The sequence below is a fragment of the Tenrec ecaudatus genome, chromosome 1 (assembly GCF_050624435.1).
Source record: "Tenrec ecaudatus isolate mTenEca1 chromosome 1, mTenEca1.hap1, whole genome shotgun sequence".
NCBI lineage: Eukaryota > Metazoa > Chordata > Mammalia > Afrosoricida > Tenrecidae > Tenrec > Tenrec ecaudatus.
In genome coordinates, this window is record NC_134530.1 from 70,704,897 (window position 1) to 70,729,225 (window position 24,329).

The following is a 24,329-nucleotide window of genomic DNA, read 5'->3' on the forward strand; positions in this document are numbered from 1 at the left end:
ACTGTTTGGCACTGTTAACCTTCACCCAATTCACAGTAAAAAATAAAGATGTTTTATCCCCTCATAACCTCGATCTTTTATCAATACAGAAATCGTTTTATAGTGAGATGACTTACTGAATTTATTCAGTTTCAGTTTTGTTTTTAGTTTTGTATTCAGTTTTTTGTTTTGTTTCTCTAAATGTTGGGATTTGCTGGATTTATCAGGGTGAGAAAAAATCTTTTACTGAAATAATTAGTACTGTGAACAATAGCAATGATTTGCTAGCTCTGCCAGTCATTTACCTACAACATTACTATCTCTTAGTATTAATGCCAAGAAAGGCATAATGGACAGACATACTAAAAATATACTACTTCCCAACTACCACAACAAAAAACAAATTATATCATACCTACAATATTTACTTAAGGAATAAACATCATTTCATATTAAGAAAATATCATTTGAAATGAAATATGAAATATCATTTCAAATGAAGAAAAAAATTGGATAATTAACCAATTAATTATATATTATAGCGAAAATTACCTTCTATATACTTTAAAAGCCTCTGAGGAGGTAGTAAAGGGAATCGTATTGGGTCTAGAACTTCTACTACATGTTTTCTTCTCTTTCCCAGATCTTTCAGAATCCACTGCATTGCAGCTAAGAAGACCTGGTATTCATCCTCAATGCTAAGCTCCTCACTTCGCAAAATTTTAACCAGCTGATCTTTTGTAAGTGCCAGGAACTCTTCCCCACTATGAACCTCCAAGAAATGGACATGAATGTAGTTTTCTGTGAATTCCAGAAGATCATGGCAGGCAATTTGCTCAGAGAACTGAAAAATCCCAATGCAGTTCAATGGATCAATTTGTCCTTTCAGAAATTCACAGCAAAGATTAACAACTTCAGTCAACTGCAACATGTCTGCTGCAACGATCAACTCCTGGACATTATTCACACCTATATTCACTATACCTAGAGAAGTAGAGAGAAAAAACAGCCATTAAAATTTTTTTAAATCAACAGGATATTCAAGAAACATACTTGATTCTGCAAAAGGCTTAATGTTTTCTAAATAAAAAGGCAACAGAAGATTTGTACAAAGAACACCAAGTTTAATTGATAATAATATTTATGAAGCACTTAACAATGAACCAGACACATATCTATTCTATACTTCATATACTCAATCATATATATTAATACATATGAAGTATTAATTTCTCATATATTCAAGAAGCCCTCACTATATGCCTTGTATTCAAGTTGATTCCAGATGACCCTATAGGGCAGGGTACAACTGTCCCTGTGGATTTCTGAGACTGTAACTCTTTACAGGAATGAAAAGCCTCATCTTTTTCCCATGGAGCAGCAAGTGATTTCAAACAGCTTACCCTGCGATCAGCAGTTAACACTTAATCACTAATTTGGATATTGGATTAGGAAGATCAAGAAGAATCAATGCATTTGATTTATGGTGCTGGGGAAGAATACTGAAAGTACCATGTATTTCCAAAAGAATAATCAAGTCTGTCTTTGAAGAAGTACAGCCAGACTGCTCCTTAGAGAAAAATATGGCGAGACTTCCTCTCACATACTTAAGTATCTCAACAAGTCATTCTGAAAAATGATGTCAAGAACCCCTCCATATAAGTTTATATATGTCATTAGAAAGAGCTGCATTATTTTCAGTAGATAATCATTTTTATAATCACCAAATTAAGAATGATAATTTCCTGAAATTTTCCAAAGAGAAATATGTAGCAGAAAAGGAAATCATTTTTTAAGGTTTAAATATCATTTACTTAAAAAAAAATTGCTTTAGAACAGCGATTCTCAACCTGTGGGTTACGACCCCTTTAGGGGGTCAAACGACCCTTTCACAGGGGTTGCTCGATTTATAACAATAGTAAAATTACAGTTATGAAGTAATAATGAAAATAATTTCATGGTTGGGGGTCACAACATGAGGAACTGTATTAAAGGGTCATGGCATTAGGAAAGTTGAGAACCACTGCTTTATAAGTTCATATAATTATTTCCTGCCAAGTAGTAACATAAGGAGAGAGCACAGTGTATTCCCCAAACTAGACAAAATTGTCTTTGTTTTCCAACATTTTTCTAACTTTGTTGTTAGATACCAATCAAGTTGGTTCCAACTCATAGCAACCTCAAACAACAGGCCCAAACACTGCCCTGTCCGTGCCATCCTCACAAGGGTACTATATACTCACTATAGACAAAAATGTAATGCATCAAATACAAAAAAATCACATTTTTCCATAAACAAAGATATCTGGTATCAGCACTTTAGTGTATTTCTTTTGTCTTTTTTCTGCACATATCTGTATTATGTATGACTTATAATTTATATTTAGTTCTTATGTATATTTTCTAATGTCATTAAAATGCTTCAAAAATATTTTTAAGTAAACGTTTCCATTAAGATAATGCATGCTAATTATAAACATTTGGGGGTAAACAAAAATAGGGAAAAAATAAGAATCTTCGTATATCTATCACCTACAGGTAAACATTGTCAACATTCCAATTTCTTTTCCATACACAAATACACAAAATTATTTTTTTAACAAAATAGGGATATTTACATTCTGATTTTTTTCATTTAATATAAATGAAATATAATATTCTTCATGAAAGAATATATGCAAATCATTTGGAAGCTCTAGATAATATTTATTATTTACATATATAAAACACACACAGAAATGTATTTATATACATAACCTATTATAGAAATTATTATATTTACTATTATATACTATATATATAAAACATACTATGGTAAGTAATGTTACAATAAACATGATATTTATTTACCCACATATCTAATTATTTAAGATTCCTAGAAAATAGTGGGTCAAAAGGTAACTTTTCAAAGGTTCATAACAACATAGTACCGAATTAGTTTCCACATGATTTGTTGCTGTTGCTGTTAGTTTTAGTGGCATCAGCCCAGGACTCATGGCAACCCATGAACAAAGGAAAGTAGCACTGCTCAGTCTTGTGCCATCCCATGACTGGTTGCAGACTGGACTGCTGTGATCTAGGGTTTTCAATGGCTGATTTTCAGGGTAGATCACCAGGTCTTTCTTCCTAGTTTGTCTTAGTCTAGAAGCTCCGCTGAAACCTGCTCAGCATCATAGCCAGACGCAAGCTTCCACTGATGGATAGGTGATGGTTGGGTATGAAGCGCATTGGCCAAGAAAGAAACTGGGTCTCCCACATGGAAGGTGAAAAGTCTTACCAGTCAACCACCACTGCCCTGTCTCATATAAAAAGACAAATTTATATTCCCCCAGCAGTTCATGAACAATTGTATCATTCTTCACTCAAAGCAACAGGCTCACTTAACATACCTGTGTAAATGAAATCTAGAAGTACACGAAAGATTCTAGCTTCAATTCCTAGAATCTGTACAACATCTTTTGAGGACTCTTTCATTCCACCAGTGAACAAAGCTGCAAAGTAGGGACTACTGGCAGCCAAAACCAGTCGATGAACTTTAAAAGTTTCTTTCCCAACTTGTAGTTGCACATCACAAAAATGCTGTCCACTCCTCATTTTATTGATCTGAGCCATGATGAACTGGGCATGCTTATCTGATGTAAAAGGACTATCATCAGCATTGGGACTGCCCTCATTAGCCATGATGGTGATCTAATAATTAAAATAACTTTTGCCCATAATCTGATCGACCCTGAAAAAGAAAAACACAAACAGATCAAGTTATGCATTTTTATATGCAACATGTCTCCACTCATACACACATGAAACATTCCCTACCCTCAAAGAAATTTACTATCTACTTAGGGATATTAAATCCATGAAACAAATAAGGACTACATTGTATGATACTATTCCTAATATGCTTTCAGACCAGGGAATAAAGAGTGAGGGCTAAAATAACTGGGGAAAACTTGACACAAAAAAATGGGACCTGAATGTGTACTGAAATAACAATAGTACTAAGGTTTGTTTGTTTTGTTTTTTTGGTGGCGGGGGGGGGGGGGTTAGTACTAAGGTTTTAGAAGAGGACATAAGCCCTTCTGTAACGAGTACAGAAAACAAAATATATAGGCAGAGAAAAGGTCTTGTACATTGTAGTAAGGAAGCATACATGGTGTGGGCAGAATGATCTTTTAAAAAGCAATTGTGTAGGTATGTACCCAAAAGAATTTAAAGCAAGGGTCAGATACTTGTACATCAATGTTCACTGCAGCATTATTCACAATAGTCAAAAAGTAGGAACCCAAATATCTAGAAACAGAGGAATGGATAAACTAAATGTGATATCTATGTACAATGGAATATTATTCAACTAGAAAGAGAAATTAAGTTCTGATACATACTACAACATGGATGAACCTTGAAAACATTACGTGAAATAAGTCAGGAACAAAAGGGCAAATATTCTAAGATTCCATTTATATAAAATATTCAGAATGGCCAAATGCTTAGAAATAGAAGGCAGGTTAGTGGTTACTGTTACTAGGGGTTTGTGGAGAAAGAGTTAACGAGCACAGAATTTCTATTTGGGGAAATGAACAAGTTTTAGGAATTAATTGTTTGTGATAGTAGCAAAAATATAACAATAATACAAAGTACAAAAATATGAGTATGGAGCGGAAGTAGCAAATATGTTCAGCCCAACTGTTTGCTTAAAATCTTTCAATGACGTGAAAGAGTTGTATGAGCCCCTAATAAAACGATTAAAAAAAATCTTTCAATGACTTCCAATAGTACATAAAGCCCTTCAACCCATTGGAGCCTGTGGAGGCCTTCTGGGAACAGGTCTTATAACCAGCAAGTATGTCTGGAAGGCTGTGGTCCAAGGTCATTTTTGCTCGCTATAAACTGGGTCTGCGGAACCAGAGGGAGCACACGGCTCTTCTTAATTAATATTGAAGGTGTTTATGCCCAAGATGAAACGGAATTTTACTTAAGCAAGAGATGTGCTTATGTTTCAAAGCAAAGAATAACAATGACTCCTGGGGGCAAACCTAACAAAACCAGAGTCATCTGGGGAAAGCTAACTCATGTCCATGGCAACAGTGGCATGTTTCGGGCCAAATTCTGGGGCAACCTGCCTGCTAAGGCTATTGGACACAGAATCTGTATGATGCTGTATCCCTGAAGGATTTTAAACATAGAAAAGTAAATAAAACTGTACATTTTTGGGGTGGTTTTTTTTTTTTTGGCATCCCTGGGTGGGCTCGAAAAAACTGTACATTTTTTGTTAAAAAAAAAAAAAGGCTGACAAAATAACGATGTATAAATTACCAAGGGCTCATGAGGGAGCGGGGAGGGAGGGGAAAAAAAAAAAGAGGACCTGATGCAAAGGGCTTAAGTGGAGAGCAAATGCTTTGAGAGTTATTGGGGCAGGGAATGTGCGGATGTGCTTTATACAATTGATCTATGTATATGTATGGATTGTGATAAGAGTTGCATGAGCCCCTAATCAAATGTAAAAAAAGAAAAGAAGGGAAAAAAAAAGAAAATGATTAGGGCAAAGAATGTACAGATGTGCTTTATACAATTGATGTATGTATATGTATGGATTGTGATAAGAGTTGTATGAGCCCCTAATAAAATGTTTTTAAAAAAAGGCCCTTCAAGCCTCACCCCAACTACCTATCGAGTTCCATTTCCAAGATTCCTCTTTGAACGGAACACCACCACAGCAAAGCCTAACAATTTGCACTTCCATGAAAGTCCTTTTTTATCTTGCTCTTCCTCATCTTTTCCATCTAAATCAGCAGTTCTTAACCTGTGGGTGGTGACCCCTTTGGGGGTTTAACCAACCCTTTTCACAGGGGTCGCCCGATTCATAACAGTAGCAAAATTACAGTTATTAAGTAGCAAGGAAAATAATTTTATGGTTGGGGGTCACCACAACATGAAGAACTGTATTAAAGGGTTGCAGCAGCATTAAGATTGAGAACCAGTGCTCTAAATAATCATCAAAATTTAAGATTATTCAAATATAAATTCTTCTAGGAACCCTTTCCTGTGATTCTCTTTGGTGTTTACCCTAAGTTTACCTACAGTGCATATATTACAACCCACATTCCACTCCACCCTGTCACTATCCTGCCCATCCAATATACACATAAACACACACAAACACTACTGAAATGTCTTGGAAAAGTCTCTTGAAGAGCAAGGGCTATCTTTTACATCTGTAGCATTAGTATTTTAGGTCTTCAAGCAGACTTTTAAAATGAATGAGGACAATAAGAAATTAGTGTTAGTTAAGGTTGTCTTGTTTTTAAAGTTCTGCTAGCTTTTCCATATACTATGTAATTCTACTTAAGAGGCAGAAATAAAATATATTATCATAAATGAAAGATTGGAAACTGATGTTTCCCCAAGGATATAGTGTTACTATAATGTTGGTCTCAGTATTTGAATCCTGGTCTTCTTACTCTCTAGCTAGGGTAATTTTTGTTTTGTTGTTTTTTTTTCCATATCACATTGCATGGGAATTAGGTTCATTTAGTGAGAAATGGCTTTGAAATCCAGGTACAGAAATTTGGACATGAGGTTTTACAGAGTCACAAAAAGTATACAATCGCCCTATGTGGGCCTTCAGGTAAATGAACTAGGAAGTAATGAAATCTTAAGAAAGCTTTCCAGCTTCACTACGAGAATCAACAGCCAAACACAAGTTATCTTCTGAATAAAGAAACCATGAGATGTGTTAATAGACAAGACTGTGGATATGAAGTTCAGAGGGTAGCTAAGATAATTAATGTTTCAAGCTTAAGGCATAAGTTTAGCCATAAGGGCAACTGGTAAGAAGGCCGACAGAAATGGTGAGGGTGGTGGTTAGAAAGAAAAGGTGGGGAAGCTACACTATACATTCAGAGTCAAATTCAACAAAGTCAAAATAACTAAGGGGATTATCATGACTATCCAGAACCTAAGACAATTTGGTTGAGTCACTGTAACATCTACAGTATATTAATGGATTACGTTTAGCTGGTACCTAAAAAGAAAGCTGACTGGTTTCTACCTAGAAACTTGACCTGCAGATATTATTAAAACATGACATTGCTGTCAGGCTTTTGCTGTTTTAGACTTCTCCTTTTCACAGAATCTGGGCCCTAGCGCCGACTGTTTATAGGGCTCACCTGTCTTCCAAGTATCAAGCATCAACCACTGGGCTAAAATAAAGTAACACCTCCTACTTTAAAGAGTTTTCTGGAGATCCACTGTAGTAGCAGGCACTGTGGAAAGCTGCGTGACAGGAGCAGCTGACACGACTGTTCCACTGTCAGGAAGTTACATGGTTCTATGGGGCTCTTCAATTTCCGAAGGCAAAGAATCCAGTTCTGGCGCATTCACTGCACAGGGATGAAAGGGGCCTGCCTCAAGGGACCCCCAACTTCGAAGTCAGGTGATTAGAAAATGGAGGGGATACTCAGAAGTAGTAAAAAGGGGCCGTTTGGTGGCTTGAACCCAGGGCGGAGGGCATCTGGAAGGTGCTTCACAAAGGATGTCTGAAAGAATCGGCAGGAGCATCGAAAGCACGAGGCTCTTTGCGCTTGAGCTGGACACTGGACCTGAATCGCGGCCCGAGCCGTGGGGACACCAAGGGCGCAAAACATGCCGGCGCTGGCACCTCAGACCGGCGAGGAAACAACGGACAGGCCAGGGGCGCAGCCTGCGGATTCCCCGGCGGGGGCGGGGAGGAGAGGCCCATCTCCGGCCAAGCAAGGCCCCAGGGAGGGCGGAAACGCCTCGCTGTCAGAGGAAGGAGGGCGCAGGCTGCAGGAAGAGAGGCGGGGAGGGAACCGGCTCCGGAGACACCTTTCACTCTGAGCGAGTCGAAGAGCAAGTGCCCAACCCCGTCAGAGACGCGCCCGGAACGCAGGACTTCCTTACCCGCCGATTCCCTTTCCCGCCGGCGCCGGCTGAAGGTGCTGCGCGCGCAGTCGGGACCGGCCGGGCGCGGAGGGGGCGGGGAAAGGTGATCCTCCGCGGGAGCCGAAGGCCGGGGCCGGAGAAAGGCACCTCCGCGCTCGCGCTCCGCCGGACGCGGTCTGCGCGTGCGCGTGCGCGTGCGCAGTGTCCTTCCGCCGCGCGTTGCGGGGCCTACGCGGGACTGTGGCTGCGGCAGCTCTGAAGCCTGGAGCTTTGGGTGGATGCCCCACAGGGGAGTACCTGGCTACAAGCCCACGCTGTGGTTTGCTTGAAACGGACCGACTCTCTATTTCCACTCGACTTAAATTCTCTCCATTTTCTTGGCATCCCCAGCAGGCGGCAGACTACACTTGTTAAGAAAAGAGCAAATATTAATTTAGGGCTCAGCGCTCTTCTGCCATTCACTTTGATCCTTTTCTGAGTCACTGCATGACAGCCTGACAGTGATGGAAGGGAGAACTCAAAATGGGTATTTTCTCCCTACGCCCCCATAACCTTCCAAACATGTCGCTACGTTGAGAATTTCAAACTATTTGTATACAATACAACCCTGATGTACACCTTTTCTGGTTTTGAACCATGTAGTAGTCCCACGCTCTGTTTGCGCAACTACCTCTTGAACCATGTATAAGTTCCGCTTGAGCACAACGAAATGTTCTGTAATTTCTATTCTTCTCAAGGCTGCCCATAGTTTGTCAGGATCCACACAGTGGAATGCCACGGTATAGTCCATAAAATACAAAGAAGCCATGGGTTCAGGTGGAAAACAAATGTTTTGAGAATGATGATGGCAACAAAAGTATATACGTGCTTGATACAATGGATGAATGGATGCGTAAGAGTTGTATGAGCCCCCAGTAAATTTATTTTTTTTAATAAAAATAAGCATTTTTATGATATTCTTTGCTTTGAGCCAAGATCTCTCTGACATCAGCAATGATATCCCTTGTTCCACATCCTCTTCTGAAACCTAAACCCCTGGCAGCTCCCTGTCAATGTACTGCTGTAACTATTGTTGGATGCCCTTTAGGAAAATTTTACTAGCATCAGTAAAATTGTTCTATCATTTGAGCATTCTGTTGGATCACTTTTCATTGGAATTGGTACAAATATGAATCTCTTTCAGTCTGTTGGCCAAGTAGCTGTCTCCCAAATTTTCTGGCACAGATGTGTGACTGCTTATGGTGCTTCACCAGCTTGACAAAACATTTCAATTGGTATTCTTGCTTTCGGCTAATGCTTGAACTTTTTCCTTCAGCATCATTGGTTCTTGCTCTTATGCTACCTCCTAAAATGTTAGACTGTTCACTAATTCTTTGTTTCCATCTTCTTTTGATGCATCCTGAAGCATTCAGTATTTTACTCATAGAATTGTTTAATATTGCAACTCAAGGTTTCACATTTTCTTGAGTCCATTCCGTTTAAGTTATGGTAGGCATGTCTCCCCACCATTTATTCTTTTAACTCTAGGTCTTTGCATATTTCACAATATTTGACTTTGTCTTCTTAAGTTGCCCTTTTAAATGTTTTGTTCAACACTTTGACTTTATCATTTCTTCCATTTGCCGTAGTGACACTACAATTAAGAGCAAGTTTCAGAGTCTCTTCTGATATGCACTTTGATGTCAGGGCAGGTGAGCAGGCTGGAAACTGAGCATAAGTGGATACTCCAAATTTGAAGCAGAATTTCTATTATATATATATTTTTTTTCTTTTCCACATCTATATATATTTTTAAAAAACATTTTATTAGGGGCTCATACAACTCATATCACAATCCATACATATACATACATCAGTTGTATAAAGCACATCTGTACATTCTTTGCCCTAATCATTTTCTTTTTTTTTCCCTTTTCTTTTTTAACATTTTATTAGGGGCTCATACAACTCTTATCACAATCCATGCATACGCATACATCAATTGTACAAAGCACATCCGCACATTCCCTGCCCCAATCATTCTCAAAGCATTTGCTCTCCACTTAAGCCCTTTGCATCAGGTCCTCTTCTTTTTTTTTCCCCTCCCTCCCCGCTCCCCCCTCCTTCATGAGCCCTTGGTAATTTATACATTGTTATTTTGTCATATCTTCCCATATCCGGAGTCCCCCTTCCCCACCTTCTCCGCCGTCCATCTCCCAGGGAGGAGGTCACATGTGGATCCTTGTAATCAGTTCCCCCTTTCCAACCTACTCACCCTCCACTCTCCCAGCATCGCCCCTCACACACTTGCTCCTGAAGGTATCTTCCACCCTGGATTCCCTGTGCCTCCAGCCCTCATATGTACCAGTGTACAGCCTCTGCCCTATCCAGCCCTGCAAGGTAGAATTCGGATCATGGTAGTTGGGGGGAGGAAGCATCCAGGATCTGGGGGAAAGCTGTGTTCTTCATCGGTACTACCTCGCCCCCTGACTGACCCATCTCCTCTCCTAAACCCCTCTATGAGGGGATCTCCAGTGGCCGACACTCTGCACTTCCCCTTCATTCAATATGATATATATATATATATATATATATATATATATATATATATATACACACACACATACATACATACATATACACATATCTTTTTTTTTTTTTTGCATGATGCCTTATACCTGGTCCCTTGGGCACCTCGTGATCGCACTGGCTGGTGTGCTTCTTCCATGTGGGCTTTTTTGCTTCTGAGCTAGATGGCCGCTTGTTCACCTTCAAGCCTTTAAGACCCCAGACACTATCTCTTTTGATAGCTGGGCACCATCAGCTTTCTTCACCACATTTGCTTATGCACCCATTTGTCTTCAGCGATCCTATCATGGAGGTGTGCAGTCAATGATATGATTTTTTGTTCTTTGATGCCTGATAACTGATCCCTTCGGGACCACTCGATCACACAGGCTGGTGTGTTCTTCCATGTGGGCTTTGTTGCTTCTGAGCTAGATGGCCGCTTGTTTATCTTCAAGCCTTTAAGACCCCAGTCACTATTTCTTTTGATAGCTGGGCACCATCAGCTTTCTTCACCACATTTACTTGTTCACCCACTTTGACTTCAGCAGTTGTGTCGGGAGAGTGAGCATCATAGAATGCCAATTTAATAAATGAAAGTATTCATGCATTGAGGGAGTGCTTGAGTAGAGGCCCAAAGTCCTTCCGCCACCTTAATACTACACTTATAAATGTAGACACTTAGATCTATTTCCCCATCCTCATATATATGTTTGCATGTACATGTCTTTGTGTAGACCTCCATAAATGCCCCTTGACTACCAGCTCCTTCCTCCATCTCCCTTGATTTTCCTCCTGCCCCACTACCATGGTTCGTCCCCACCTGGGCTACAGCTATACCTCTTCTCTACGCAACCTTACCCTTGATCATTCCCCACCAGGCCTGCCACTCCCCCCTCACTACCATTTTGGGTCCCATGTTGTTCCCTTGTCCCTGTGTTTGTTAACACCACTTCCTTACCCCCCCTACCCTCCCACCCCAAGTCCCCCCGGAACTGTAGGTCCAGTTGTTTTTCTTCCAGATAATTCATCCAGCCTGTCCTATTCAGACAGACCTGTGGAGACACTAACATGCACGAAAACTAGACAGAGGAAAACAAAGCAACAGTTTACAACCAGACAACAAAACAACAAAAACAAACCACTGACAAAGGACAAAACAAAACACTTCACAAAAGAAAAGCTTGTAGTTCCTTCAAGGATTGTTTGCTGGCCCTTAGGAGCGTTTTTCCAGTCCAGTCTGTTGGGGCACCCCGCCCTGGCCCCAAAGTCCACTTTCAGCATTCCCTGGGGACCTTGTCACTCCGTTCCCTTGCTGTTCCAGTGCACTCCCCCAGTGCTTTGCCTCGGTGTGGTGGGATCAGGTCAGGTGCAATTCCCACACTGTGTCTCCGGTGCTGTCCCCTGTATCGCCCTTAGTCACTGAGGGGCATCATGTCTCATACTAGGGCCAGCCATGTTGTTCTCTCTGTGGACTGGCTGGTCTACTCAGGAACATCATCCTCACGGCCTGGTGGGCCAGGCTGTGTTCCACTCCCTCCTCCTGCCCCTTCATCAGCTCCCGTGTGCTCTGATCAGATATGTCCATCTCCCGGAGCTGCAGAATCAATGTCGTCTTTTGAAACAAATTCTTTTCAGGGGTGGGGCAGGAATCCACTTAATTTTTGGTGCTGGGGCCAGCCTCCCAGACGAATTTCTATTATCTTTTTTTTTTCTTTTTAAAAAAAAAAATTTTTTTATTTTAACAATTTATTGGGGCTGATACAATTCTTTTCACAGTTCATACATATACATACATCAATTGTATAAAGCACATCTGTACAGTCTTTGCCCTAATCATTTTTTTCTCTTTTCTTCTTTTACATTTTATTAGGGACTCAAACAACTCTTACCACAATCCATACATATACATACATCAATTGTACAAAGCACATCCATACATTCCCTGCCCCAATCATTCTCAAGGCATTTGCTCTCCACTTAAGCCCCTTGCATCAGGTCCTCTTTTTTTCCCACCCCCTCCCTCCCCATTCCCCCCTCCCTCATATGCCCTTGGTAATTTATACATCGTTATTTTGTCATATCTTGCCCTATCTGGAGTCTCCCTTCCCCCCTTCTCTGCTGTCCCTCTCCCAGGGAAGAGGTCACATGTGGATCCTTGTAATCAGTTCCCCCTTTCCAACCCACTCACCCTCCACTCTCCCAGCATCGTCCCTCACACCCTTGGTCCTGAAGGTATCATCCACCCTGGATTCCCTGTACCTCCAACCCTCATATGTACCAGTGTACAGCCTCTGTCCTATCCAGCCCTGCAAGGTAGAATTCGGATCATGGTAGTTGGGGGGAGGAAGCATCCAGGATCTGGGGAAAGCTGTGTTCTTCATCGATACTACCTCACACCCTAATTAACCCATCTCCTCTCCTAAACCCCTCTATGAGGGGATCTCCATTGGCCGACACTTGGGCCTTGGGTCTCCACTCTGCACTTCCCCCTTCATTTAATATGATATATATATACATATATACACATACATACACACATATCTTTTTTTTTTTTGCATGATGCCTTATACCTGGTCCCTTGGGCACCTCGTGATCGCACTGGCCGGTGTGCTTCTTCCATGTGGGCTTATTTGCTTCTGAGCTAGATGGCCGCTTGTTCACCTTCAAGCCTTTAAGACCCCAGACACTATCTCTTTTGATAGCCGGGCACCATCAGCTTTCTTCACCACATTTGCTTATGCACCCATTTGTCTTCAGCGATCCTATCATGGAGGTGTGCAGTCAATGATATGATTTTTTGTTCTTTGATGCCTGGTAACTGATCCCTTTGGGACCACTCGATCACACAGGCTGGTGTGTTCTTCCATGTGGACTTTGTTGCTTCTGAGCTAGATGGCCGCTTGTTTATCTTCAAGCCTTTAAGACCCCAGTCACTATCTCTTTTGATAGCCGGGCACCATCAGCTTTCTTCACCACATTTACTTGTTCACCCACTTTGGCTCCAGCCGTTGTGTCGGGAGAGTGAGCATCATAGAGTTCCAATTTAATAAAAGAAAGTATTCATGCATTGAGGGAGTGTTTGAGTAGAGGCCCAAGGTCCTTCCGCCACCTTAATACTTGACCTATAAATATAGACACATAGATCTATTTCCCCATCCTCCTATATATATTTTCATGTACATGTCTTTGTCTAGACCTCCATGAATGCCCTTTGACTCCTAGCTCTTTCCTCCATCTCCCTTGACCTTCCTCCTGCCCTACTACCATGCTTCATCGCCACCTGGGCTAGAGTATACCTCTTCTCTAAGCAACCTTACCCTTGATCATTTCCCACCAGGCCTGCCACTCCCCCTTCTCTACCATTTGGGGTCCCATGTTTTTCCCTTGTCCCTGGGTTTGTTAACACCACTTCCTTACCCCCCTACCCCAAGTCCCCCCGGAACTGTCGGTCCCGTTGTTTTTCATCCAGATAGTTCATCCAGCCTGTCCTATTCAGACAGACCTGTGGAGTCACTAACATGCACGAAAACTAGACAGAGTAAAACAAAGCAACAGTATACAACCAGACAACAAAACAACCAAAACAAACCACTGAAAAAGAACAGAACAAAACCGTTCACAAGAGAAAAGCTTGTAGTTAGTTCAGGGATCGTTTGCTGGCCCTTAGGAGCATTTTCCAGTCCAGTCTGTTGGGGCACCACGCCCTGGCCCCAAAGTCCACTTTCAGCATTCCCTGGGGACCTTGCCACTCCATTCCCTTGCTGTTCCGCTGCACTCCCCAGTGATTTGCCTCAGTGTGGTGGGATCAAGTCAGGTGCAATTCCCACACTGTTTCTCCGGTGCTGTCCCCTGTATCGCCCTTAGTCACTGAGGGGCATCATGTCTCATACTAGGGCCAGCCATGTTGTTCTCTCTGTGGACTGGCTGGTCTACTCAGGAACATCATCCTCACGGCCTGGTGGGCCAGGCTGTGTTCCACTCCCTCCTCCTGCCCCTTCATCAGCTCCCGTGTGCTCTGATCAGATATGTCCATCTCCCGGAGCTGCAGAATCAATGTCGTCTTTTGAAACAAATTCTTTTCAGGGGTGGGGCAGGAATCCACTTAATTTTTGGTGCTGGGGCCAGCCTCCCAGACGAATTTCTATTATCTTGAGACAGACTTTCTTCTTTGGGATACCTCAGTTTTTGCTCAATTTTCTTCAATTGATTAGATAGGGCCCACTCACATTAGCAAGAGTAATCTCTACTTACAGTCAATTGATTATAGATATTGTGGTAGATATATAATCGTTTGTCAATTTGAGGATTAAGAGTGTAGGCATGGAGTCTAGTTTGTCAATCAGATCATAGCCAATGAGGTCTCTGTGTGGGCATGACTTTCTCCTAAGAATTCTGGGAAATCCGGTACTTCCTCCTTGGAGGCGGTAGACACTTCTCTCTCACTACTTGACTCCCTGGGAGACATTGCAGCTGACAAGACACATGGAACTATGCTAGTACCCTAAGTTGGAGAAGCCACCTGGACCTACCCTGATACAATCAGACCTCTGAAGCTGGAGATGCCATGCAGAGACCCCTGCCAGCGCTGAGATGTTTCCAATGCTACTGGATCCAATGCCACTGGCCTGTGATCGTCCTGCATTTGACATCATTGCATCTGTTTTGTGAGTCTGAAGAGGACTTTATAGCTTGGTATCGTATCGGATTTATGGACTTGGATTGGACTGGGTTGGGATGCTTTCGCAATGTTCAATTCCTCTTATATATAAACCTCTCCCTTGTATACATATGAGTGTCTCCATGAATTTGTTTCTCTAGTCTACCCAGACTATCACAGATGTTAACCACATCTACAAAATACTTTCCCAGCCATACCTAGAGTAGTGTTTAGTAAAACAACTGGGTACTTACAGCATAGCTGGAAGGTGCCTCTGTGGCATTATTGGGTAAGCCACTGGACTGCTAAACTCTAAGGTGGTAGGTTCAAAACCACTAGCCCCTCAGCCTAAGATGAAGCTATCTGCTCCGCTAAAGATGCACAGCCTTGGAAATCCTTTACAGCAACCAACTTGATGGCAGTGGGATACAGCCTAGTTAAAGAAGCCCCGACGGCATAAGTAGTTACACCCTGGGCTGCTAACCTTAAAGTCTCCAGCTGCTCTGAGGAGAAACATGAGGTTCTTTGCTTCCCTGAAGATGCATTATCTTGGAAACCCCAAAGGCACAGTTTTCTTCTGTCCTATCAGGCCACTGCAACAGAATGGACCGATGACAGTGAATTTTATGTAGCCTTCCAGCTTATTCAGATGGTTCCTGCATTATTTAATATTTTGTCCATAGAATTCTTCCAGATTGCAATTCAATACTTGAATGTTTTCTTCACTTCTTTAGTAAGAGAAATGCTGGATGTGTTGACCTCTTTTGCTCTTCCAACTCCAGATCTTTGCACAGTTCGTTATAATACTTTGCTAAATACAGAGTAGCCAGAAAACAACAGTTGCCGGGACTCATTTCCAGAGTTCATGTGCCTCAGAGTAGAATTGTGCTCAAAAGAGTTTTGAGTGGCTGCCATCTTTCAAAATTTGACCAGCAGGCCTTTCTTCACAGGAGTCTCTGGATTAGACAGTCTTGGTTAATAGCTGAGTATTGCAGCTGTTTGTGGCAGGCACCCTGAGAATACGGAGTTACCATGTGACCTAACAATTTCACTTCAAAATATGTATCCCAAAGAAATGCAAATGTATTTCCATACAAAAACCTGTACACAAATGTACATAGCAACATTATTCATAATTCCCACAAAGGAGTGCAACTCAAGTATCAATAAATCGATGAATAGATAAACAAAATGTTGTATATCCACACAATAGACTAAAAAGGAATTAAATACTTATGCAACCTGTGACATGAATGAACCTTGGAAACATTATGCCAAGTAAAAGAAGCTAGTCACCAAAGGCCATACATTTTATGATTTTATTTATATGAAATCCACAAATGAGCAAATATATGATAGAGAAAGCACGTTCTTGGTTAGCAAGGGTTTAAGGGTGAATGATAATGAGTATGGAATTATTTTGTGTCTCACTACCTTTTGGAATCTCTCGATTGTTTCCAGTAGGCTTTTTTATGGAGAGTTTTTGGTTTTCTATATATAAGATCATATCATCTAGGAATATTCTAAATTAGGTAGGTAATGATGATGATTGTACAACTGTATGAATATATTTAAAATCATTAAGTGGAGACCATCTAAAGGATATATTTTATGATATATTAATTATGTCTCAATAAAGCTTAAGTAAGGGAACCCTGGAAGCTTAAATATAAGATATATCATGTCATTCTCACACTCAGAACTCCCCAGGTCTTCCCATCTCAGAGCAAAAATCAAAGTCTTCAAATAGCCAAAAGACCCTACAGGTTCTCTTTCACCATCCTCTCTGCATTTGAACTTCATCTATAGTTTTCTCCAAGAAACCATGGTGATTCAGTGGTTACACATTGGGCTACTAACCACAAGGTCAGCACTTTGAAACCATCAGCTGTTCCTCAGAAGAAAGATGAGGCTTTCTACTCCCGAAAAGACAGTCTCAGAAACCCACAGGGGCAGTTTTACTCTGTCTAACAGGGTCTCCACGAATCAGAACTGATTGAGGATGCAGTGAGTTCAGCTTAATACTCAAGTCAGATACCCCTTACTAGTTAAGCTGAACTATTGTTTTAAGACTTTAGGAGCTATTTTTGGTTTCAGGTTTAAAGATTGTTTCAGGGTGTTTAAAGATTGTTTCGGGATTGTTTCAGGTGTGTTTCACACACCCCTTCATGGCTCCTGAAAGACTGAAGTCTATGAGAATTTGAGACTCTTTTCGGTATTTTCTCCTTTTCAATCAGGATTCTTCTATGGAATCTTTGATTAAATTGTCAGGAATGGTAGCCACCCACTCTCTAATTTTTTTTTTTTTTTGGTCTCATGGCAAAGGAATCAGTTGTTCATGGAGAAACTACAGAAGTCTACCATCTTTAGGAAAAAGATAAAGAAGTATTTAAGTGTTCAAAAAAAAAACCCAAGTCAGAGTGTCTAGGACCTCCTACTTTATTAGTTATTAGAAAAACACCTTTGGGCAAGTTATTCAACCCTAACAGTATATAATAGTAATGGTTAGAATATCTGCCTCTTAGAGTTGTTGTGATAAGTCATTTTACACATGTAAAGTAGTCTAGATAATTGCCAAATCCATTATTCGGTGCAAAAAGTTGACTTATTGTTCATTTATTAGCAATGATTCTTCTACAAAAAATTTCTACATACTCTCTTTGGTTGACCTGAAATATAGCCTGTATAGTAAAGATAGGATAAAATTTGGTGTTTTCTATTGTTAATTTTCAGAGCAATGACTTAATGCCCTAGTAATCACCAAATGTGACCCAAAATTTTAATATTATATGAAATCATGGATTTTTAAATATTTTATTTGCTTCAACTCATTATTCTTTTTGGTACTCAAATAATCCTGTCTTTGGTGAGTGAGAATTCCTTTCTGGTTAGCCCCAGTATTATTTTGACACAGAGTTTGATCGCTTTCTTGCTAGCAATCACAAGAAGATATTCTAGCCAGCCACTAATCCAAGAAGCGCTAGATCATTTAACATTTAAATGGAAAATATTATTCAGAGACCACAATTTAGACGCAAGGAAGCCTAATCGTTACTGTTGTAGAAATGACATCATCTTAAAAACATCTGAATTGTTAGTATACAGTTTGTCTATTTTGACTGTTTTCCTTGGGAGGTTATATTAAAGATTAGAGAATGGCGATTTCCCCAACAAGTAATTTGTTTTACAAAGAATTATCTGGAATATATTAATTGAAAGCTCAATATTATTTGCATTCCTTTTTAAAATGTATGCTGAGAAATACGTCTGGGCTAGAAATGAGGGTTTAAAAAGAAGAGCTGATTTGATAAAAGTCTACTTTTAAGTTTGGACAGAAAATTGGCTGAATTGCCAGAGGCAGAGGCAAAATAGAATTTCTGATGTTAGCCAAAGGAATATATAACTCTAAAGAGCAGGGGTGATAAACAACATAGTGTTCCTTCAGGAAGAGTGAAAGAAGGAAGGGAGAACCAGCAAAGTTTATGGAGTATTACTGCTTTTTTGGTAATCAGCTCAGAAGTGCTCAAATATTCTGCTGAGTCACTGTATACACTAATTTGGCAAGCAAATCAACGGAGAAGAAAGGATAAGTAGCTTATTTATCCACCAGAACAAACTAGACTTGAAGTTCACAGTCTCCCATTGTCTTTACTTCCCTAATAACATAAAACTTCTTGAATCTGGGTTGAGGACCACTTTGCATTTAAAGCATGTGTTACTTTTGACATTGATCTAACACCCAAGGCTTTATTTTGGTTAAAAAGAGAGAGGACACCTTGTGATCTGGATTATATTTCCTCTATGGGTCAGTTTCAGGGCTTCCAGGAGTTGGGTTTAGCTAGAGAATCACACAGGATGTTTTTCCAAGTGGGTCTGTTTTTACAAACCACTTTTCAAAGACAATTGCTTATTTCAAAGGCAGACCTACTCAGTCCTGGCTGCCTGTTAGAACCACCTGAGGAGCTGTTCTAAAGTTACTCAGCCTAATCCCCAGAGATGTTGATTAAATTGGTTTGGGGTGGGGCAGGGACTTCTTGCTTTCTAAAAAGTTCCCTAGTGATTCTAATATGCAACCAGGGATGAGTGCCACTGCCCTAAAAAGAGTGGGGGGAAAAACAAACAAAAAAAACCCAGACCTTTTAAAAAAAAATGATAATGAGAAATAAAAGTATTTATTCACAGAGGATAGTATATCCCAAACTGATTACATGCTTCATCAGTAAAATAGTTTAGCTGATTTCCATATATATATGTACATATATATACACACATTTGTTTTCATGTAAGTTATTCAAAAGAGACTTCAAAAAGTTCATGGAAAAAAGGAATTTTTTAAATGATGGATTTTTCCATGAACTTATGACATAGACATATAGACACAAACTATATATAATAATGATTAATTTTAATAGCTTTTTATTGATAATAAGAACTTATCTGGACACGTTCTTAATGATTTACAAAATACTTCCTGCCTTGAATGGGTTTAACCTGTAATTATGTACATGTTTCCTGCTTCGGTAGGTCCACCTGCAAGAGTGATGAATTGACCTGCTGCCACTCATGATGCTGTGATGAATCTCTTTGTACTGTATTATAGAATGAGCACCATGACTGTCATGTAGACATTCCCATGGGCCTCTGCATATGCTGACGGCCTCTCTCATTCCAATCATTTTGTTTCAGCCTTTGTCCTGTTCAAGGCTTAATAAAAGAGTCTGAACAAAGGGGGGGGGGTATTTTTATTAGTCTTAATGGTTAAAAAAAAACCTTTTACAATGAGGCTAAATAGATTTCATTCTTTTTAAAAATTATTTTATTGGGGACTCGTACAACTCTTAACACAATCCATATATCCATCCATTGTGTCATGCACATTTGTACATTTGTTGCCATCATCATTCTCAGAACATTTGCTTTCTGCTCATTCTTCTTAAAAGTCTTATGGTACATGGGTTTGAAAATCGACGTCTAGTTCATTTTGTCTCCATACTTGTTATGATTATTATAATTTTTAAAATAATTCAAAATAATTAAAAATAATTAAAAAAGAAACCATCATTCCTTTCTGGCAGGTGATGGTGGTGGTGGTGGTGGTGGTGGTGGTGGTGTGTGTGTGATGAATTTCTTTTGTTTTAAATCATTTTGTTGGGGGCAAGCACAACTCTTACCACAATCCAAACATCCATCCATTGTGTAAAGCACTTTTGTATATTTGTTGCCATCATCATTCTTAAAACATTTGCTTGAGGAGCTACAAAAGCTGGGGTGGGGGAACGGGGTGGGGGTACGTGCGCTGGCAGAACATGGAGGCGGCTGGCCTCGCTGAGATTCCCGATGTGATGTGGCATCGACCCAGACGGCGTCTTTAAATACATGTTGATCCGAGTCCACACGGTGCCGCTTTCCGACGCCCAAGCCGTGGAGAGCAAAGAAAGCTACAAGTCGGCCTGAGTACATTGCCGACAAGGTGTCAGGGGAGAGACAGAGACGGGGCTTCGACTGAGAGTGCCTGGGCGGCAGAGCCAGGACAAGAAGATCCACATGTACGCTACTCCATGGGCTAGGGGCGCGCCCAGCACTCCAGCTCCACAGAGAAAATCAAGTCCAAGTACCCTGACGACGAGGTCACCTGGGCAGATGACGGCTATTGAAGGTTGGGCCCCACCGCCCCCCACACCCAGACCAGGCCAACCTCGCCTCCGATGATGTCCAGTCTTGCTCAGTCTCTGTCAGGGAATTAAAGTGTTGTCTCTCAAAAATCAAACAAACATTTGCTTTCTTCTTGAGCCCTTGGTTTCAGCTCATTTTCCCCATCCCTCTCTGACCTCTCTCCCTCATGAACTCTTTTCTTTTTTTACATTTTATTAGGGGCTCATACAACTCTTATCACAATCCATACATATACATACATCAATTGGATAAAGCACATCCGCACATTCCCTGCCCCAATCATTCTCAAAGCATTTGCTCTCCACTTAAGCCATCTGCATCAGGTCCTCTTTTTTTCCCCTCCCTCCCCTCCCTCCCCACTCCCCACCTCATGAACTCTTGATAATTTATAAATGATTATTATTTTGTCATATCTTACACTGTCTGATGTCTCCCTTCACCCACTTTTCTGTTGTCCATCCCCCAGGGAGGAGGTTATATGTAGATCCTTATAATCGGTTCCCCCTTTCCACCCCACCCTCCCTCCACCCTCCTAGTATCACCACTGTCAGCACTGGTCCTGAAGGGATCATCCGCCCTGGATTACCTACGTTTCTAGTTCCTATCTGTACCAGTGTACATCCTCTGGTCTAGCCAGATTTGTAAGGTAGAATTGGGATCATGATATAGGGGTGGAGGCAGCATTAAAGAACTAGAGGAAAGTCATGTTTCATTGTTGCTACACTGTATCCTGACTGGCTAGACTCCTCCCTGTGACCCTTCTGTAAGGGGATGTCTAGTTGCCTACTAATGGGTCTTGGGTCCCCAATCTGTACTCCCCCTCATTCACAATGATTTGATTTTTGTTCTTTGATGCCTGATGCCTGATCCCTTCCACACCTCGTGATCACACAGACTGGTCTGTTTCTTCCATGTTTCTTCTTTGTTGCTTCTCAGCTAGATGGTCCTTGTTTACCTTCAAGCCTTTAAGACCCCAGACGCTATATCTTTTGATAGCCAGGCACCATCAGCTTTCTTCACCACATTTGCTTATGCACCCGCTTTGTCTTCGGTGATCCTGTTGGGAAGGTGAGCATCATGGAATTTGGCTGTCATCTTTATTGAAGCAAATCACCAGTTGTTTCTCCTGTGGAGCCATTCAGTGGGTTCAGAAACACTCAATTTCCAGTGAGCAGCTGAGCACTTAACTTTTGTGCTACCAGAGCTTTCATCCTGGCATCCACAAATACACATGACTAATTTTGTCTTACTTTCCTCATGTTGCGTTAACAGAAATACCACAAGTGGATGCTTTCAAGGAACAGAAATCGATTTTCTCATAGTTTAAAACTTACTACCATCAAGTGGATTTCAATTCATAGGGACATATAGGTCAGGGTAGAACTGCCTCTGTAGGTTTCCTAGACTAACTCTTTATGGGAATAGAAAACCTTGTCTTTCTGCCATGGAGTGGCTGGTGGTTTTGAACTGCTGAGCTTTCGGTTAGCAGCTCACATATAGTCACTGTACTAAGGCTCCTTGTTTAGAAGCCTATAAGTCCGAATTCAGGGCCCTAGCTATAGAGAAGTCTGTCTGTATGTCTCTGTTAACTCTTGGAGCATGTCCTTGTCTCTTTCAGGTTCAATAGCCCTGATTTAGTTGGTTCCTGGGTTTCCTTGGGTACTTAGCAATCTACACAAACATCTATTTTCCCCCATTTTTGCTACCTTCTGCTCATTTTATAGTTAAGGAACGACTGATTAGGTTTAGGACACACCCTGCACTGATATAACCCTTAACATAGCAAAGAAACTATTTCCAAATAGGAGTACATCCACATGTAGTTGTGTGCTGTGCAGCTGGTTACAACTCATAGCAACCTAGAGGACAGAGTAGAACTAGCCCCTAACATTCCCTATTTCCCTAGGCTATATAATCTTTCAATTAGGGGCATATTACCAAGTCATTTCTCCTACCCCCAAATCCTGGGAGGGTTGTAATACCCCACCTTTTGTTTAGCAGTTCAGTATTTAACCATTGCTTCCCCAGGGTTCCTTATCCACAGTTACAAGAATCTTCAAAAATTAATGGAAAATGAATGAAAGGATAATGATATTTTTCCAAAATTTTTGAAGCTCTCCCCTTTCCCCCCAAACAGTTTTGACATATAATTCACAATATTATACAATTCAATAGTTCAATCATATCAGAAAGAGTTGTAGAATCATCACTACAATTAGTTTTAGAATATTTTCTTCATTCTTGTACTCATTGTTATTAGCTCTTCATTCTCCTCCATCCTCACCTGCTGTACGCCCAAGGAACTATTAATCCAATTACTGTCTCTATAGATTTACCTAGCCTGGATTTCATATACAGAAAAACATTGAAAAAACAAATAACAACTAAAAAGTATATATGTGTGTGTGTGTGTGTGTGTATATATATATATATATATACACACACACACACACATACATACATACATACATACACCATAGTGAATGAAGGGGGAAATGCAGAGTGGAGACCCGAGGCCCAAGTGTTGATCACTGGAGATCCCTTCACAGAGGGGTTTAGGAGAGGAGATGGGTCAGTCAGGGTGTGATGTAGTACCAATGAAGAACACAGCTTTCCCCCAGATCCTGGATGCTTCCTCCCCACAACTACCATGATCCGGATTCTACCTTGCAGGACTGGATAGGGCAGAGATTGTACACTGGTGCATATGGGAGCTGGAGGCACAGGGAATCCAGGGTGGATGATACCTTCAGGGCCAGGGGTGCGAGGGGCGATGCTGGGAGAGTGGAGGGTGAGTGGGTTGGAAAGGGGGAACTGATTACAAGGATCCACATGTGACCTCCTCCCTGGGAGACGGACGGCAGAGAAGTGGGGGAGGGGAGACTCCGGATAGGGCAAGATATGACAAAATAACAATCTGTGGATTATCAAGGGCTCATGAGGGAAGGGGAAGTGGGGAGGGAGGGGGAAAAAAAAAGGACCTGATGCAGATGGCTTAAGTGGAGAGCAAATGCAAAGAATGTGCGAATGTGCTTTATACAATTGAAGTATGTGTATGTGTGGATTGTGATAAGAGTTGTATGAGCCCCTAATAAAATGTAAAAAAAGAAAAGAAAAGAAAAAGAAAATGATTAGGACAAAGAATGTATAGATGTGCTTTATACAATTGATGTATGTATATGCATGGATTGTGATAAGAGTTGTATGAGCCCCTAATAAAATGTTTTAAAAATATATAAAATATATATAAAATATATAAAAAACTTAATTGGGAAGAAAGCAGGTAATATTAAAAATTATGTAGAACAAATTTAAGTGAATCATAAGATCAAATGATAGGGTGCTAACTTTTAACCTAACTGCATCTGCAATAATCCACTTCCCAATGCCTTCTGCAAGACTATTCACATACCTGGTCCATGGTATTCACATACCTGGTCCATGGTCAGGGAATTTCCCAGGAACTTAATCTACATGTTATTTCCCTTTCACTTTTTTTTAATGGAAACAGCTTTAAAATGGATCAAAAGGGAAATCAAACGATAAGCTAATACATTTTTACATAACTTCG

At 40.8% G+C, this 24,329-nt stretch overlaps 1 protein-coding gene and 2 pseudogenes across 4 annotated transcripts in view; 2 read left to right on the plus strand and 1 right to left on the minus strand.

Annotated features, from left to right (window-relative positions):
* The window catches only part of IPP (intracisternal A particle-promoted polypeptide), a 40,957-nt gene extending 32,916 nt beyond the window's left edge, over window positions 1-8,041 (minus strand). For 3 of the 4 annotated variants that reach the window (XR_012785689.1, XM_075555553.1, XM_075555562.1), the window contains exons 1-3: window positions 7,900-8,041; window positions 3,369-3,709; window positions 532-963 (exon numbers count right to left, since the gene is read on the minus strand). Coding sequence is in view for 3 of the 4 variants with exons in the window: in XM_075555553.1 (XP_075411668.1) it covers window positions 532-963; window positions 3,369-3,660 (724 nt within the window). In the remaining variant the exon portion in view is untranslated. Of the gene's footprint in view, window positions 1-531; window positions 964-3,368; window positions 3,710-7,145; window positions 7,854-7,899 lie in introns of those variants that run through there. The other variant, XM_075555554.1, reaches the window with a different exon arrangement.
* On the plus strand, window positions 4,822-5,170 carry LOC142426018 (large ribosomal subunit protein eL33 pseudogene; annotated as a pseudogene).
* Window positions 8,042-20,391: 12,350 nt separating the features above from the next.
* On the plus strand, window positions 20,392-20,739 carry LOC142435061 (14 kDa phosphohistidine phosphatase pseudogene; annotated as a pseudogene).
* Window positions 20,740-24,329: the final 3,590 nt, after the last annotated feature.